At 36.3% G+C, this 17393-nt stretch overlaps 1 protein-coding gene across 1 annotated transcript; it reads left to right on the top strand.

Moving 5' to 3' along the window:
- The first annotated feature begins 391 nt into the window (after positions 1-391).
- LOC117265345 (meprin A subunit beta-like) lies at positions 392-11144 on the top strand. Its single transcript, XM_033639783.2, has 16 exons — positions 392-476; positions 646-732; positions 1540-1558; positions 1675-1713; positions 1853-1881; positions 3017-3101; positions 3538-3655; positions 3857-4035; positions 4727-4945; positions 6032-6193; positions 8138-8368; positions 8499-8948; positions 9065-9238; positions 9390-9495; positions 9622-10185; positions 10560-11144. The coding sequence occupies exons 2-16, from the start codon at positions 670-672 to the stop codon at positions 10636-10638; spliced, it is 2517 nt and encodes an 838-aa protein (XP_033495674.2). The 5' UTR covers positions 392-476; positions 646-669; the 3' UTR covers positions 10639-11144.
- Positions 11145-17393: the final 6249 nt, after the last annotated feature.

Raw genomic sequence — 17393 nt, 5'->3', positions numbered from 1 at the left:
CCACAGGGCTGTAAGCAACACAGGACAACCCTATTCATGTTTACAGTGTACATATTTTTTATATTCATTATATTACAATTATTATTGTTACTTGCATTCAGATTTTATATTTAATTGTTTATAGTATTTCCTTTTTATATGTATGCTTCTAATTACTCCATATTTTTTTATATATTTTATATTCTTGTGAAAACCTACTTGGCAATAAAACCGATTCTGATTCCGGTTCTGATAATGTGTTGGAAGCTCATGGCCCGACGAGTGACAATGACAAAGATGTTAATCTTGACAGCATTGCAACTACAACAGCCATTGTATTTGGAAAGAATTTAAACAATGCTGCAGGACTACAGTTGTCTACAATTGTCGGGAAGTATAAAACATTTTTTTGTTTTCGCCATGCCCACTAAAAAGCCCCTGTCACAGCCTAAGCATCTGGCGTGCAGTTGAGGAACAGACCGTCGGGGCTGCTGCAGGTAAATACTGATGGGCATTTTTTTTCGTCTGTAGATACAAGTTAAACAACGGGTATTTCAGATGGTGTTAAATGAAAAATCTATAGATGCTTTATTGTGTTTCAGTAATAGGAAATATGTCTTTGAGTTTTTCATGTTTCTTCATATAACCTCTGTTGTATGATTTAAGTTTGGTCCAAGACGCACTGCAAGGATGAAAGGCTACATTTTCCTTGTTGTGAACTTGGCAGTTTCAGCAGCATTCTCCCCAAACCCAGTAAGAGTGACTTTACTGTTTTGCTTTCTGTCAAATTATGACGTATTTTATCCCACACATTTTCTTAGGTGTTTTAATTACCTAAAATTGAATGAATGGATAACAAAGTATTTATTTTGGTGGACAATTGGACTTTAAGACACATTTGAAAAACCTCAGAATCATGAGCTATGAGGCAGTCTAACTTCAAATTGAGTACATTTTCCTTTTAGACCAGCGTAAATTATGACGTATTTAATGCTACAAATTTCACATTTTCTTAAGTACTTTTTATTACCTTAAATTTAATGAATGAATAACAAAGTATTTATTTTAATGGAAAATTGGACTTTACGACACATTTGAAAAACTTCAGAATCATGAGCTTTGAGGCCGCCTGACTTCAAATTGGGTACATTTTCATTTTAGACCAGCGTAGCACAGAAATGCAATCATGCAATCATGTGAAGAGGTTGTTGTCCACTAATCAGAAGATCAGCAGTTTGATCCCCAGTTCCTCCAGTCCGCATGTCGAAGTATCCTTGAGCAAGATACTGAACCCCAGTTTGCTCCCGATGGCTTTTCCATTGGTGTGTGAGTGTGTTGGCACTCACAGGTGGCAAGTGGCACCTTGTATGGCAGCCTCGGCCACCGGTGTGTGAATGTGATTCGTAGTATAAAAAGCACTTTGGGAGGTCATATGACAACAAAGGCACTATACAAGTGCCGTCCATTTACCATGCCATTCATCATATTTCATGTTGTATATCTGAGAATTACATTGCTATATGGTGATGCAATAAATCTGTTTGTTTGTTTTTTTTTCAGAATGGAGCAATCATAAAGAGTAAGTTGCATTATTTAACATTAATTTTGTTTCATAAAATTAATTCAACTCAATTATTGGTATTTAATCAATGTATCATTATAAGGCAGCATCTCATCTGTTTGTTTTTTTTGTAGATATTGGTGAAGATAAGGACATTATAACAGCAAACAAGGGTGAGGACAACAATCTTTGTATCATTAAATAGTTCATGTGGTGATAGTGTTTTGTGTTTTGTTTGGCCGAGCAGCTTTGTTGTGGCTTCATAGTGTTGTGAACTATTAGTTATTAATGTTTTTGCTCAAAAAAACACAGATGGTTCATTGGAAGATGATATCCTGGAGGTGAGTTTAGCATATCTTATCTTACTATATAATGATGAAAACTCTGTCTGTGTGTGTCTCTGTGTGTCTGTTCCACGTTTTTCTCCTCACTGACTTGGTCAATCCATGTGAAATTTGGCACAGTGGTAGAGGGTCATGGGAGGATGCGAATGAAGCAATATTACATCAATTGGCCAAAGGGGGGCGCTATAGCAACCAATTGAAATCACAAACTTTGAATGGGCATTTCTCATGCCCCGTATGTCGTAGAGACATGAAACTTTGCACAGAGATGCCTCTCCTCATGAGGAACAAATTTGCCTCAATAACTTCCGGTTATATAGATTTTCTGCCATTTTGAATTTTTTGAAAAACACTTAAAATCGATCTCTTCCTAGGAAGTTTGACCGATCTGTATGAAACTCGGTGAACATAATCTAGGGACCAATATCTAAAGTTCCCTCTTGGCAAAAGTTGGAAAACTTACTAAAACTGAGCTTCTATAAGGCAATGAATATTGCGGAGGGCGTGGCTCATCACATAAAGGTGTATAACATCTCAAGGGTTTCACCGATCACCACGCAACTTTGTAGGCATATGACCACACATAATCTGAGGGGACCCCTCCATTATTGACCCCATCAAACAAAATGGGGGCGCTAGAGAGCTAATTTCTTATCTAGGCCTAACCGCCATATCGATTTTTACTAAACTTGGTAGATATGTAGAACAGGACGCCTCAAGGTGACTGGAGAAATTTAACTCTAATTGGCAACTGGGTGGCGCTATAACAACAGAAAAATGCTTAAAAATGGCTAAAATGCGACCGATCACTGTGGCTCCCCCTGTGGCCCAATGTTTTGGGGGTTTTTCTAAGTTTTGCTATGACTAAGTCATGGTATGGTATGCTGTACATAATCACTGAAACTGTCAGTTAGTCATTCTGTCAGTCAGTCATTCTGTCTGTCCCACGTTTTTCTACTCACTGACGTGGTCAATCTATGTGAAACTGTACATAGGCATTGAGGATTGGCATAGGTAGAAGGTGACAAAGCTACCAATGGGTATGGGTTAGTTTGTAGTGAATTACTAAAATGATAAACATGTATCTGTGATTATGTGTGTCACCCAACACATTTCTTATAAATCTTCTTAGAAACCAAGGATACAAAGGAGTTCCATTACTGATGTGGACAGCCTGTGGGATTCCCCAGTCGCATATGTTTTGGACAATGGCCTTGGTAAATATATTTTTTTCTGCTTTATAACAAATAATGTCTGTCTAAATTTAAGGAGGAGCACGTCTTTGGGACATGTTACGTAACTAGTGAAATTTGTGACATCAATTGTACACCAGTCAGTATAGTTGAATAGGCATCAATCAGCTGGAGGCTTTTACCAGTGAGGAGCCACATAACAATGCCCCTCAGTGGAGAAAGAAACCAGCAGCTCATTGATTTAAACAAAGAGACGTGGCTTACTGTCATGTCAACATCATTTCACACCATCCTGTTGTGCAACACAACCACCCCACCCCTCCACCTGAGCATACACAGAGGAATTTTGTGAGAGTAGAGTCTCAGAATAATGCACACACGCAGGATTATCAGTTGCATTACATTTACATTGTCATTTCTTTGTTCTTTCCTGTAACATAATGTTCATGAACAACGGAAGAGCTGAATGCCAAAGGAGTCACCCTGAGAGCCTTCAACCAGTTCAGGTTAAAGTCATGCATTGACTTCAAACCAAGGGACTCTGAGGCCTATTACATTTCTGTCCAAAAGTTAGACGGGTATGTTTGGTTTTCTTACTTTGCATGTTTTCCAATGACAGTTGTTTGCTACTTTTGCCTACAAGTAACTCAACAAGTTCTCATGCATAGATGTTTAACTTGCTCTACATTTGCTTTGATAAATAAAGACCCTGGTCAGATCAGTTACATGAAGGTTTAAAGGTAATGAGCTGTTACTGATGAGTGCCTTTTCCATTGTAGGTGTTTTTCATATATTGGCCGAGTACTACCCAACGGACAGGTCCTTTCCATCGGGAGGTACTGTGATGAAATTTCCACCGTTGAACATGAGTTCCTCCACGCTTTTGGCTTCTACCATGAACAGTCCAGACATGACAGAGATGAGCATGTGACCATTGTCTACGAGAACATCGAAGAAGGTTTCATTAAGACTTTCATTATAATATTCCTGTTCTTTATATGTGTTACATCAAGGCGTATGAAGCAATACGTTCATTAACCTATAATCAGTTTAGTAATTGTTAAACTATAAGCAGGATTATCAAGAGTATTTACAAATTAATCAGTCAATTAATGTCAAAATTAATACGTTAAACAATTCTGAAGAGGGGTATGCATGTAGCCCTAGTGGTACTTTGGAGTACTGCAGGGGGTATGTGAGATTGTTTTTTTGTTTTGTTTTTTAATATTAGTCATTCATAATTCCTAGAACAATCATATCACCAAAGTGAAAGTGCAACTTAAGGGTGCAATTTAATGGAACTATGATGCTTTCTTAGTGTCACTGCATGATTCCAAAAAAATGGTTTGCCATGAATTTTGTAATGGATTCTGAACATTTTAAATGTATCATTTCAGTGTTTTCAGGTTGTTGTTTACTAACTCTGACTCTCTGCTGAATTGTACCTGCTTATTTTTTTCTACCAAAAATGTTGAGTGGCTGAAAAACTTTTTCAAAGGGGGTACATTATTTTAAGAAAAAGTTTGAGAACCACTGGTTGAATCAGTGATAAGTGAATTATGCTTTAAGCACCTATGTCGCTCTTGAGATTTTTTAATAGGCCTACATTATGCTGTAATTGATGTTTGGCTTTTATATGTGTCACCTAGGTCGTGAGCATAATTTTGATAAAGTCAGCAATGAAACCAGCACCACCCATGGAGTCCCGTATGACTACAATTCAGTGATGCATTATGGCAAAGATGCATTCAGCAATGGCAATGGATCAACAATTATCACCATTGACCCAGAGTTCCAGGATGTTATTGGTCAAAGACTGGAAATGAGTCCCAGTGATGTTCAGGAGCTGAACCTCCTCTACAACTGCAGTAAGTGTTTGGAAGTATTGTTTATTCCTGTGACAAAAAAAGTAATTGACCCTTCACTATGTCCTGCCCCCAGACGCAGACTGGCCAATCATAACATAGCATCAGGCCAGCTCTGACCTGAGTCTGACAACAACACAGCTGTGCTCCATTGAGTCTAATGCAATCGTTTCAGATTTCCTTCTTTTTCAGGCTGGTTTTGTGGATTTGGAGTTAAATGTTGTGCCTGGGGCACATCGTGTATTAATGATACTCGTTACCTGGAGAGGTTGGAAAAAGATATACGTTTCTTCCCTGTTCCAAACCAAAATCAAACCCTGAAAAGTGTTGGGTTAGCTAGCTAGCTACTGAAGATATAGCCTACTGAATGTATACACACGCTGCTTTTGCTTTTTAATGATTATAACAGTGAAACAAAGACCGACCCTGCTGTACAGGAACCAGTGAAGGGAAGCAGGGGAACTTTGCTGATATTCAACCACCACCAGTGTGTCATCACAGTGTGTGCAGATGAACATTGTTTGACTTCCCACGGAGATCCCTGCCCATTTGGCGGCAGAGGCCCAGGTGCTGGCAGCAGCACGAGGGCAAAGCCAAACACCGTTCATCTGCACACACTGTGATGCCACACAGCTGGTTCAATATCAGCAAAGTTTCCCTTTATATTCATTGTCTTCTGTGGCGATCAGCAGTGGTGTGGTGGTTCACTTTTACACTGTGATCTGTAGCCTATAGTTCGGCTTTAGCTTCTAACTATCTTTGTCTTTTTAACCTGTTGTTGCTGCTGAGTCAGTTTGACCAATATCCTTCAAACACAGACTGTAGACCCCTCTGTCTACTAATTGGGATAAGTTAAGGTTGATTAATAACTATAAGGTTATACTGTGATGGCTATGGTGCGCAGCAAGCTCAGGGTTTCCTAAAATGTTTTTGTGTAAAAGTCTAAATAAATTAATGACAACCTCAAACCTCAGACTACAGCTATAACGATCATCCACTGATTCATCTGCTACAGACTTTAATAAACTGAGAGGCTTTCACTGTTCAATGAATAGTCGTCATTTCTGTGTTCTTCTTTCACCTCTACAGACTCAACCATTGCATTTATGATGCACTGCAGCTTCTCTGACGGGAACATGTGTCAAATGAATGGCTGTTCACAGAGTGGCAGTGGCTGGGAAATGGTAACACATGCTCCCGGGGGTCCTACATCTGACCACACCAGTCTACCCAGTGGCACTTCTAATCATAGTAAGATTTCAGAATTTTAAAGTTAAAAGTCTGCAGTTGTTTATTGTAAAAAGTTTAATGAAATACAATTTTTTGGGTTTCATGTCTGGTGGTTAAGGTTCTGACCATGAACCACAATATTCCCTGTTTCCATTAAACAGCAACCTCTAGGGATGAAAAATGAAGCCGATGCTCAAGTGCCAAAACCTGCATTTCTGTAATCGGCCCACTTGAGACTGGCTCCAGAAGCGAGTCAATCCCCATAGACCCCCATGTTAAAATGCCCAACTTTACAGCAGAAATAAACATGTTTACAGCCTGGTGCATAAAATGGATTTGGTCTCTACAGCTCATGTCAGCATTTATGATAACTGTTCAGGGGGTGAATTTACACGATATGGACACAAGTATTCGGACACCTGACCATTATACCGACAGGGACTGTAATGATATTGTATTCAAATACATATACTTTAATATGAAGTTGATCCCCCTTTTGCAGCTATAACTGCTTCCACACTTCTTGGAAGGCTTTCTACAAGATTTTGGAGTTTTTCTGTGGAAATTTGTGCCCATTCATTTTGTAGAGCATTTATGAGGTGAGGCACTGATGTTGGATGTGAAGGCCTGGCTAGCAATCTCTGTCCCAGTTCATCCCAAAGGTGCTCGATGGGGTTGAGGTCAGGGCTCTGTCCAGGTCAGTCAAGTTCTTCCAAACTCATCAATAGTCCTCGCTTTGACCACTGGGGTACAGTCATGTTGGAATAGAAAAGGGCCTTACCCAAACTGTTGCCACAAAGTTGGAAGCATAGCATTGTCCAAAATGTATTGGTATGCTGAAGCATTAAGATTGCCCTTCACTGGAGATAAGGTGCCTAACCCAAACCCTGAAAAACAGCCCCATACCATTATCCCTCCACCACCAAACTTCACAGTTGGCACAATGCAGTCAGACCCAGATTCACCCATCTGACTACCAAACAGAGAAGTATGATTCGTCACTCCACAGAACACGTTTCCACTGCTCCACAGTCCAGTGTTGGTGTGCTTTACACCACCCCATCCAACATTTGGCATTGGACCTGGTGATGTGAGGCTTGCATGCAGCTGCTCAGCCATGGAAACCCATTCCATGAACTCTTCAGCAATGGAATCAGCAAAGTGTTGGCGACTTTTACGCAACATGCGCCCGAGCAGTCGTTGACCCCGCTCTGTGATTTTATGTGGTCTTCCGCTTCGTGGCTGAGTTGCTGTTGTTCTTAAACACTTCCACTTTCTAATAATATCCAGAAGGGGTGAAATTTTACAAACCGTCTTATCGCAAAGGTGTCATCCTATCACAGTACCACACTTGAAAAGCGCAGCAGCCACTGGTTAAACAACATGTCACTAACTCAATGACTCAAAGCAACTAACAAATCACAGAGCGTCAGACTGTCGACTCGTCTGAGTGTCAAACTCTTTTCCTGAGTTCTGAGCTCTTCAGAATGACCCATTTTGTATCACAAATGTTTGCAAATGGAGACTGCATGGCGAGGTGGTTGATTTTATACACCTGTGGCAACGGGTCTGATTGAAACACCTGAATTAAATAATTAACAGGTGTGACCAAATACTTTTGTCCATATAGTGTAACTCACCCATTTACATTGTAGTAATGCTTTCAGTTACACATAATTAAGCACAGGGCTTCTTTATGTGACTGGCTGTCTGCACGAAGTTACCACAGTCTAGAGTCAGATCCACCCCTCGCTGCTCCAAAGCTCCATCCTCTTGTCCAAATTCGTTCACTTCTGGCTCCAAAAAATCAAGATGGTGATGGCCGAAAGGCTGAATTCTAGGCTTCGAAACAGGTCCATAGAAGCTACTTCCATTATTGTATACAGTATATGGTTCCCAACCAGCTGGGGACCTTTTCCATGCAGATCTGCCATAACACTTTCATTCCGGACCACAATTTTCCAGGTCAAGATACAGGTTACTTCATGCATGCTAGCACAGCGGGAGGGATGGAGGGAGACTCAGCCCGGCTGGAGACCCACACGATGAGTCCTAATAGAGATTGTCATGTCCAGTGTCTCCAGTTCTACTACTACCATAGCGGAAACCAGTCAGACCAGCTGAACATCTGGATCAGAGAGTTTCAAGATGAATGGGACCCCATGGGAACCCTCCATCTCATGGGACAGATCACTGGTAATGTAAAGCTGTATGATTGTCTGCTATCATCTGCTCTTAAAAGTATTTAAGACTGAAGCTTTACCTCATATATCACCCATTAGTATTCAAGTGATGTAATACAGTCATCACAAAACTCTCCCTCCAGGTCAACCAACATCTCACTGGCAGCTCCAGCATGTTTCCCTGAATGCCACCAAGCACTTCCGGGTGGAATTTGAGGTTCGTAGAGGAGCAGGAACATCATCAGGCGGCTTCTCAATTGATGACATCAATCTGTCCGAACTTGAATGTCCAGACGTAACCATGCAGATTGATGATTTTGACAACCTTTTGACCACGAGTGCATATGCAACCATTCTAAACAGCCCTCGGCACTACTCCAGTGGGGGCTATGCTTACTCATTTGGGGTTGGGCTGTATGGGACATATTTTGGACTGTTTGTGCAACTGACGTCTGGTGAAAATGATGACCAGCTGGAGTGGCCTTGCATAAACAGGCAGGTGACCTTCCAAATGCTGGATCAGAACCCCAACATCCAGCTGCAGATGTCCAAACAAGCAAGTTTCACCACTGACCTAGGCACATCCGATGATGGTAAGTTTAAAGAGCACGAAGAAATGGTTAAAAAATCATTAACTCTTGAATGAAAAGTCAGTAACAGCATTTCCTCACCGGTTATCTTGAATGTTCTGTATGCTTTCTGTAAACAGGTACCTATTTATGGGGCAATCCTCGTGAGATTGGAACTTCATATGTAGATGACAATAATGAGACCATCTTTGTTGGACCTCTGCTTGGCAAACGTTATTTTGCTGATTCAGAGGAAATACAAACCAGAAACTTCCTCAAGGGAGGGAGTGTCGTTTTTGTCTTCAGCTTCCAAGGCAAATATTTTATTTTATTCTATTTTTTTTTTTTACTGTTTAACCGTCTAACTGTTTTGCTTGGAATTCTACAACTAACTTTGAAACATTACTGTACACCTAAGTGGACGTTTTGTTGTATATCATTACTGACACTTCCTTCCTATGCTAGATCTTACTCCTCTGGTTAATGGAAGTGTTCTTCCATGTCCTCAAGTGGAACCGGTGATGATGACACATCCGCCTGAAGATCTGGATAACGCCCCATGCTCACCACGGTAGGACATTGTGTTATCAAATTGAGTACACTTTCAGCACTTGTACAACTTCTCATTTTAAAACAAAACTTAATGAAAATTATTTGATTTTAATATGCCTTTCAAATGATGCTATGCATTTTACAGGATTGTACCCACCACTCATCCAGTAACCACCATTCCTCCATCACCCACTACTCATCCAGAAATCACCTCTACTCCATATCCCACCACTCATCCAGAAAACACCACTCATCCACATCCCACCACTCATCCACATCCCACCACTCATCCAGAAAACACCACTCATCCACATCCCACCACTCATCCAGAAATCACCACTCATCCACATCCCACCACTCATCCAGAAATCACCACTCATCCACATCCCACCACTCATCCACATCCCACCACTCATCCAGAACACACCACTCATCCACATCCCACCACTCATCCAGAACACACCACTCATCCACATCCCACCACTCATCCACATCCCACCACTCATCCAGAAATCACCACTCATCCACATCCCACCACTCATCCACATCCCACCACTCATCCAGAACACACCACTCATCCACATCCCACCACTCATCCAGAAATCACCACTCATCCACATCCCACCACTCATCCAGAAATCACCACTCATCCACATCCCACCACTCATCCAGAGATCACCCGTCATCCATCTAGAACAACAGATGACAGGTATTCAGATTTACTCACACATGTTACACTTGCAACTCACTGTTAGTTATAAACACAGTGGGCTTGAAAAGTTTAATTTGATGTTGTTGGGGCTAAACAGGTGTGTATGTTCATATTAAGCAAAAAAAAAAAATAGAAACACTGCAATGCAACAAAGGCTGCAATAAGTAGATATATGATTGCAATACAATGCAGAATAGCAGTAAGATCAGCACACAGCTACTTAGTAACCTGCAGACTACACAAACTATTTTCCTATAAACCACAGCAGCCTTTTTTAGTGAGGTGTCATAGGGCCTTTTCCAAAGTACTATAAGGCATGTGTCAAAAATCCTCTGTCTTTAATTTAATCCATTCCTTTCCTCCTGCTGCAGCATTTTTGGCTCCTCTGTTGCTTTGGTGTGCTCTCCTGTCCTCACCCTCTTGCTGACACTGATGCTTTTAATACCTTGATGTACGTCTCCTCCCGGGCACATCTCACCTCTGCACATGGACAGGACCAGAAGATCTGCCACTGGCTGAGAAATTCAGCAGATTTTACTATTTATTCTTCTTCTCTTGTGGTTTCTGTGGAAATAATAAAAACTTGAACTAATAAAAGGAAAGAAGGAATGGGTAAAGAACTCATTGTAGATGCTGTGTATTGGCGGTAATGAAATATCTGTTCTACAGTGGTGTTTGGTGTTTGGACCATATTCATATTTGGATTTTCTTTTTTGGGCTAATGTTGAAACTGTACTTTGATTTCTTACAATATAGCAGACCATCAAAGAAATGGAAAAAAAACTTGATTTTAACTGGTTAATAAAAAGAAAAGGTTACTTTGAGCCCTTTTATTTTTTCATGAAAAAATACATACATACTCTAGGTTTATGATAGGAGGTGAAATTCTGTAGCTCTTTCTGTACTGTGATTCTGATTCAACAAGCATATTTAAGAATAAAAGAAAATGCATGCAACATGTTTTGTGTTGTTTGATTTGTTTTAATGATATACTATCCTATGATTTCTAACACGTTTTAGGACATACTACACAATGACATTTTGTGACATTGTTGATGACATAGACGTGACGTTTTTATCACATTTTGATTAACATAAAAGACTGACATATTTATCACATTTTTGGGGACATACTATATTATGACGTTTTTGTGAAATTTTTGACAACACTATACGAAGAAATTTTTGTCACATTTTTGACGACATACTATACTATGACATTTTTCGGAAATTTTTGACGACATACTATACTATGACGTTTTTGTCACATTTTTTACGACATACTATACTATGACTTTTTTATCCAATGTTGACGACATACTACACTATGACGTTTTTATCCCTTTTTTGACAACATACTATACGATGACGTTTTTATCCAACGTTGACGACATACTATACTATGACGTTTTTATCCCATTTTTGACAACATACTATACGATGACGTTTTTATCCCAATTTTGACAACATACTGTACTATGACGTTTTTAACCCAATTTTGACAACATACTGTACTATGACGTTTTTATCCCAATTTTGACAACATACTATACTATGACGTTTTTATCCAATTTTGACGACATACTATACTATGGCATTTTTATCATTTTATTTGACGACATACTATACGATGACATTTTCGTCACAGTTTTGACAACATACTGTACTATGACGTTTTTATCCTATTTTTGACGAAATACTAGTCTATGATATTTTTATGACATTTTTGACGACATACTATACTATGAAATTTTTATGCTATTTTTGACAAAATAATATACTATGACATTTTGGTGACATTTTTGTCACATTTTTGATGACATACTATACTATGATGTTTTATCCTTTTTTTTGACGACATACTATACTATGACATTTTTGGCACATTGTTGCCAACATACTATACTATGACGTTTTTATCACATTTTTTGAAGACATACTATACTGTGACATTTTTATCCTGTTTTTGACAACATACTATACTATTACATTTTTGTCAAATTTTTGACGACATACTATACTATGGTGTTGTTGTCGCATTTTTGATGACATACTATACTATGACATTTTGGTGACATTTTTGATGACATACTACACTATGACGTTTTTATCCTATTTTTGACAACATACTATACTATGATGTTTTTGTGAAATTTTTGACAACATGCTATACTATGGCATTTTTATCATTTTATGTGACGACATACTATACTATGACATTTTCATCCTATTTTTGACGAAATACTATACTATGACGTTTTTATCCTATTTTTGACGACATACTATACTATGACGTTTTAATCCTAATTTTGACAACATAGTATACTATGACGTTTTATCCTGTTTTTGACGACATACTATACGATGACATTTTTGTTACAGTTTTGACAACATACTATACTATGACGTTTTTATCCTATTTTTGACAACATACTATACTATGACGTTTTTATCCTATTTTTGACGACATACTATACTGTGACGTTTTTGTGAATTTTTTGACGACATACTATACTGTGACGTTTTTGTCACAGTTTTGACAACATACTATACTATGACGTTTTTATCCGATTTTTGATGACATACTATACTATGACGTTTTTATCCTATTTTTGACGACATACTATACTATGACATTTCTATCATTTTATTTGATGACATACTGTACGATGACGTTTTTGTCACAGTTTTGACAACATACTATACTAGGGCGTTTTTATCCCATTTTTGACAACATAATATACTATGACATTTTTATCCTATTTTTGACGACATACCATACTATGACGTTTTTATCCCAATTTTGACAACATACTATACTATGACGTTTTTGTCACATTTTTGACGACATACTATACTATGACGTTTTTATCCAATTTTGACGACATACTATACCATGACGTTTTTATCCGATTTTTGATGACATACTATACTATGACATTTTATGACATTTTTGACGACATACTATACTATGACGTTTCTATCATGTTATTTGATGACATACTGTACAAAGACGTTTTTATCCCATTTTTGACAACATAATATACTATGACATTTTTATCCTAATTTTGACGACATACCATACTATGACGTTTTTATCCCAATTTTGACAACATACTATACTATGACGTTTTTGTCACATTTTTGACGACATACTATACTATAACGTTTTTATCCAATTTTGACAACATACTATTCTATGGCGTTTTTATTCCAATTTTGACAACGTACTATACTATGACGTTTTTATCATGTTTTTGACGACATACTATACTATGACGTTTTTGTCCCACTTTGACGACATACTATACTATGACATTTTTGTCCTATTTTTGACGACATACTATACTATGACGTTTTTATCCTGTTTTTGACGTCATACTATACTATGACATTTTTGTCACATTTTTGACGACATACAATACTATGACATTTGAATCTCAACATTGACAACATACTATACTATGACGTTTTTATCCTAATTTTGACAACATACTATACTATGACATTTTTGTCACATTTTTGACGACATACAATACTATGACATTTGAATCTCAACATTGACAACATACTATACTATGACGTTTTTATCCTAATTTTGACAACATACTATACTATGACGTTTTTATCCTGTTTTTGACGACAGACTATACTATGACGTTTTTGTCACATTTTTGACAACATACTATACTATTAGTTTTTATCCAATTTTGACAACATACTATACTATGACGTTGTTGTGAAATTTTTTATGACATACTATACTATGACGTTTTTATTCAGTTTTGACGACATACTATGACGTTTTTGTGAAACTTGACGACATTTATATCCTGTTTTTGACGACATACTATACTATGACATTTTTATCCTGTTTTTGACGACATACTATAGTATGACGTTTTTATCCTATTTTTGACGACATATTACACTATGATGGTTTTGTGAAATTTTTGACGACATACTATACTATGACATTTTTATGACATTTTTGACGACATATTATACGATGACATTTTTGTCACAGTTTTGACAACATACTGTACTATGACATTTTTATCCTATTTTTGACGACATACTATACTATGACGTTTTTATCCCATTTTTGATGACATACTGTACTATGACGTTTTTATCCTTTTTTTGACGACATACTGTACTATTATATTTTTGTCACAGTTTTGACAACATACTATACTATGATGTTGTTGTCACATTTTTGACGACATACTATACGATTACGTTTTTTTCACATTTTTGACGAAATAATATAATATGACATTTTGGTGACATTTTTGTCACATTTTTGATGACATACTATACTATGACGTTTTATCCTTTTTTTTTTTGACAACATACTATACTATGACATTTTTGGCACATTTCTGCCGACATACTATACTATGACATTTTTATGACATTTTTGACAACATACTGTACTATGACGTTTTTATTCTATTTTTGACGACATACTATACTATGACGTTTTTATCCTATTTTTGACGACATACTATACCATGACGTTTTTATCCGATTTTTGATGACATACTATACTATGACATTTTATGACATTTTTGACAACATACTATACTATGACGTTTCTATCATGTTATTTGATGACATACTGTACGATGACGTTTTTATCCCATTTTTGACAACATAATATACTATGACATTTTTATCCTAATTTTGACGACATACCATACTGTGACGTTTTTATCCCAATTTTGACAATATACTATACTATGACGTTTTTGTCACATTTTTGACGACATACTATACTATAACGTTTTTATCCAATTTTGACAACATACTATTCTATGGCGTTTTTATTCCAATTTTGACAACGTACTATACTATGACGTTTTTATCATGTTTTTGACGACATACTATACTATGACGTTTTTGTCCCACTTTGACGACATACTATACTATGACATTTTTGTCCTATTTTTGACGACATACTATACTATGACGTTTTTATCCTGTTTTTGACGTCATACTATACTATGACATTTTTGTCGACATACTATACTATGACGTTTGAATCTCAACATTGACAACATACTATACTATGACGTTTTTATCCTAATTTTGACAACATACTATACTATGACGTTTTTATCCTGTTTTTGACGACAGACTATACTATGACGTTTTTGTCACATTTTTGATGACATACTATACTATGACGTTTTATCCTTTTTTTTTGACAACATACTATACTGTGACATTTTTGGCACATTTCTGCCGACATACTATACTATGACATTTTTATGACATTTTTGACAACATACTATACTATGACGTTTTTATTCTATTTTTGACGACATACTATACTATGACGTTTTTATCCTATTTTTGACAACATACTATACTATGACGTTTTTATGACATTTTTGACAACATACTATACTATGGCGTTTTTATGACATTTTTGACAACATACTATACTATGGCGTTTTTATCATTGTATTTGACGACATACTATACGATGACATTTTTTTTCCCAATTTTGACAACATACTATACTATGACGTTTTTATCCAATTTTGATGACATACTATACTATGACAGTTTTATCCTGTTTTTGACGACATACTGTACTATGACGTTTTTATCCTATTTTTGACGACATACTATACTATGGCGTTTTTATCCTATTTTTGACGACATACTATACTATGACGTTTTTATGACATTTTTGACAACATACTATACTATGGCGTTTTTATGACATTTTTGACAACATACTATACTATGGCGTTTTTATCATTGTATTTGACGACATACTATACGATGACATTTTTTTCCCCAATTTTGACAACATACTATACTATGACGTTTTTATCCAATTTTGATGACATACTATACTATGACAGTTTTATCCTGTTTTTGACGACATACTATACTATGACGTTTTTATCCTATTTTTGACGAAATAATATACTATGACATTTTGGTGACATTTTTGATGACATACTATACTATGACGTTTTTATCATTTTATTTGACGACATACTATACGATGACATTTTTGTCACAGTTTTGACAACATACTGTACTATGCCGTTTTTATCCTATTTTTGACGACATACTATACTATGACAGTTTTATCCTGTTTTTGACGACATACTATACTATGACATTTTGGTGACATTTTTGATTACACACATTACGTTTTAGTGATATTTTTGACCACACTATATTGACGTTTTTAATCACATTTTTGACGACATACTATACTACGACGTTTTAAATCAAATTTTTGACAACATACTATAGTACGACTCTTTTTTTAACATTTTTGACGACATACAATACTATGACGTTTTTCTCACATTTTTTATGATATACTATACTATGATGTTTTGATGACATTTCTGATGACATACTATATTTTTTATCACATTTTCGAAGAAATACTATACTATGATATTTTCATGACATCATTGACGACCCACCATACTATGACATTTTGGTGCCATTTTGGATGCCATACTTTACTATGACATTTTTAATCACATTTTTGACAACATACTATACTATCACATTTTGGTGAAATTTTTAATGACATGCTATACTATGTTTTTAATAAGATTTTTAACGACATACTATACTATGACGTTTTTATAACATTCTTTGATGCCATACTTTACTATGACATTTTTAATCATATTTTTGACAACATACTGTACTATGACGTTTTTGGTAACATTTTTTGACTACATACTATACTATGACGTTTTTATAACATTTTTTGATGCCATATTTTACTATGACATTTTTAATCATATTTTTGACAACATACTGTACTATGACATTTTTGGTAACATTTTTTGAGGACATACTATACTATGACGTTCATCACATTTTTTGACAACATAATGTATTATGACGTTTCATACAAAATGTTTATGCCATATTATACAATGACCTTTTTATACAAGATTGTTATGGCCTACTATATTATAACTTCTTTCATTACATTTCTTATGACATATTATAGTACAATCTTTTTAATCAGTAATTTTATGACATACTATACAAAGACATTTTATATTACTTGTTTTATATTAACTTTTTTCATTAGTTTCCTTATGACATAATATACCATGACGTTTAATATAACATTTCTTTCTGACCTACTATACTATGACTTTTGATGGCACGATATACTATCTTCAATATAAATCACAACCCAC

This window comes from Epinephelus lanceolatus, chromosome 10, assembly GCF_041903045.1.
Source record: "Epinephelus lanceolatus isolate andai-2023 chromosome 10, ASM4190304v1, whole genome shotgun sequence".
In the NCBI taxonomy this organism is placed as follows: domain Eukaryota; kingdom Metazoa; phylum Chordata; class Actinopteri; order Perciformes; family Serranidae; genus Epinephelus; species Epinephelus lanceolatus.
This window is presented reverse-complemented; position numbering and strand designations above follow the sequence as displayed.

Coding starts and splice junctions, on each gene's coding strand:
- LOC117265345 (XM_033639783.2), top strand. CDS start 670: ATGAAAGGCTACATTTTCCTTGTTGTGAACTTGGCAGTTTCAGCAGCA. Junction 3,656..3,856: donor TCTGTCCAAAAGTTAGACGG/GTATGTTTGGTT, acceptor TTTCCATTGTAG/GTGTTTTTCATATATTGGCC. Junction 8,949..9,064: donor CCTAGGCACATCCGATGATG/GTAAGTTTAAAG, acceptor TTCTGTAAACAG/GTACCTATTTATGGGGCAAT.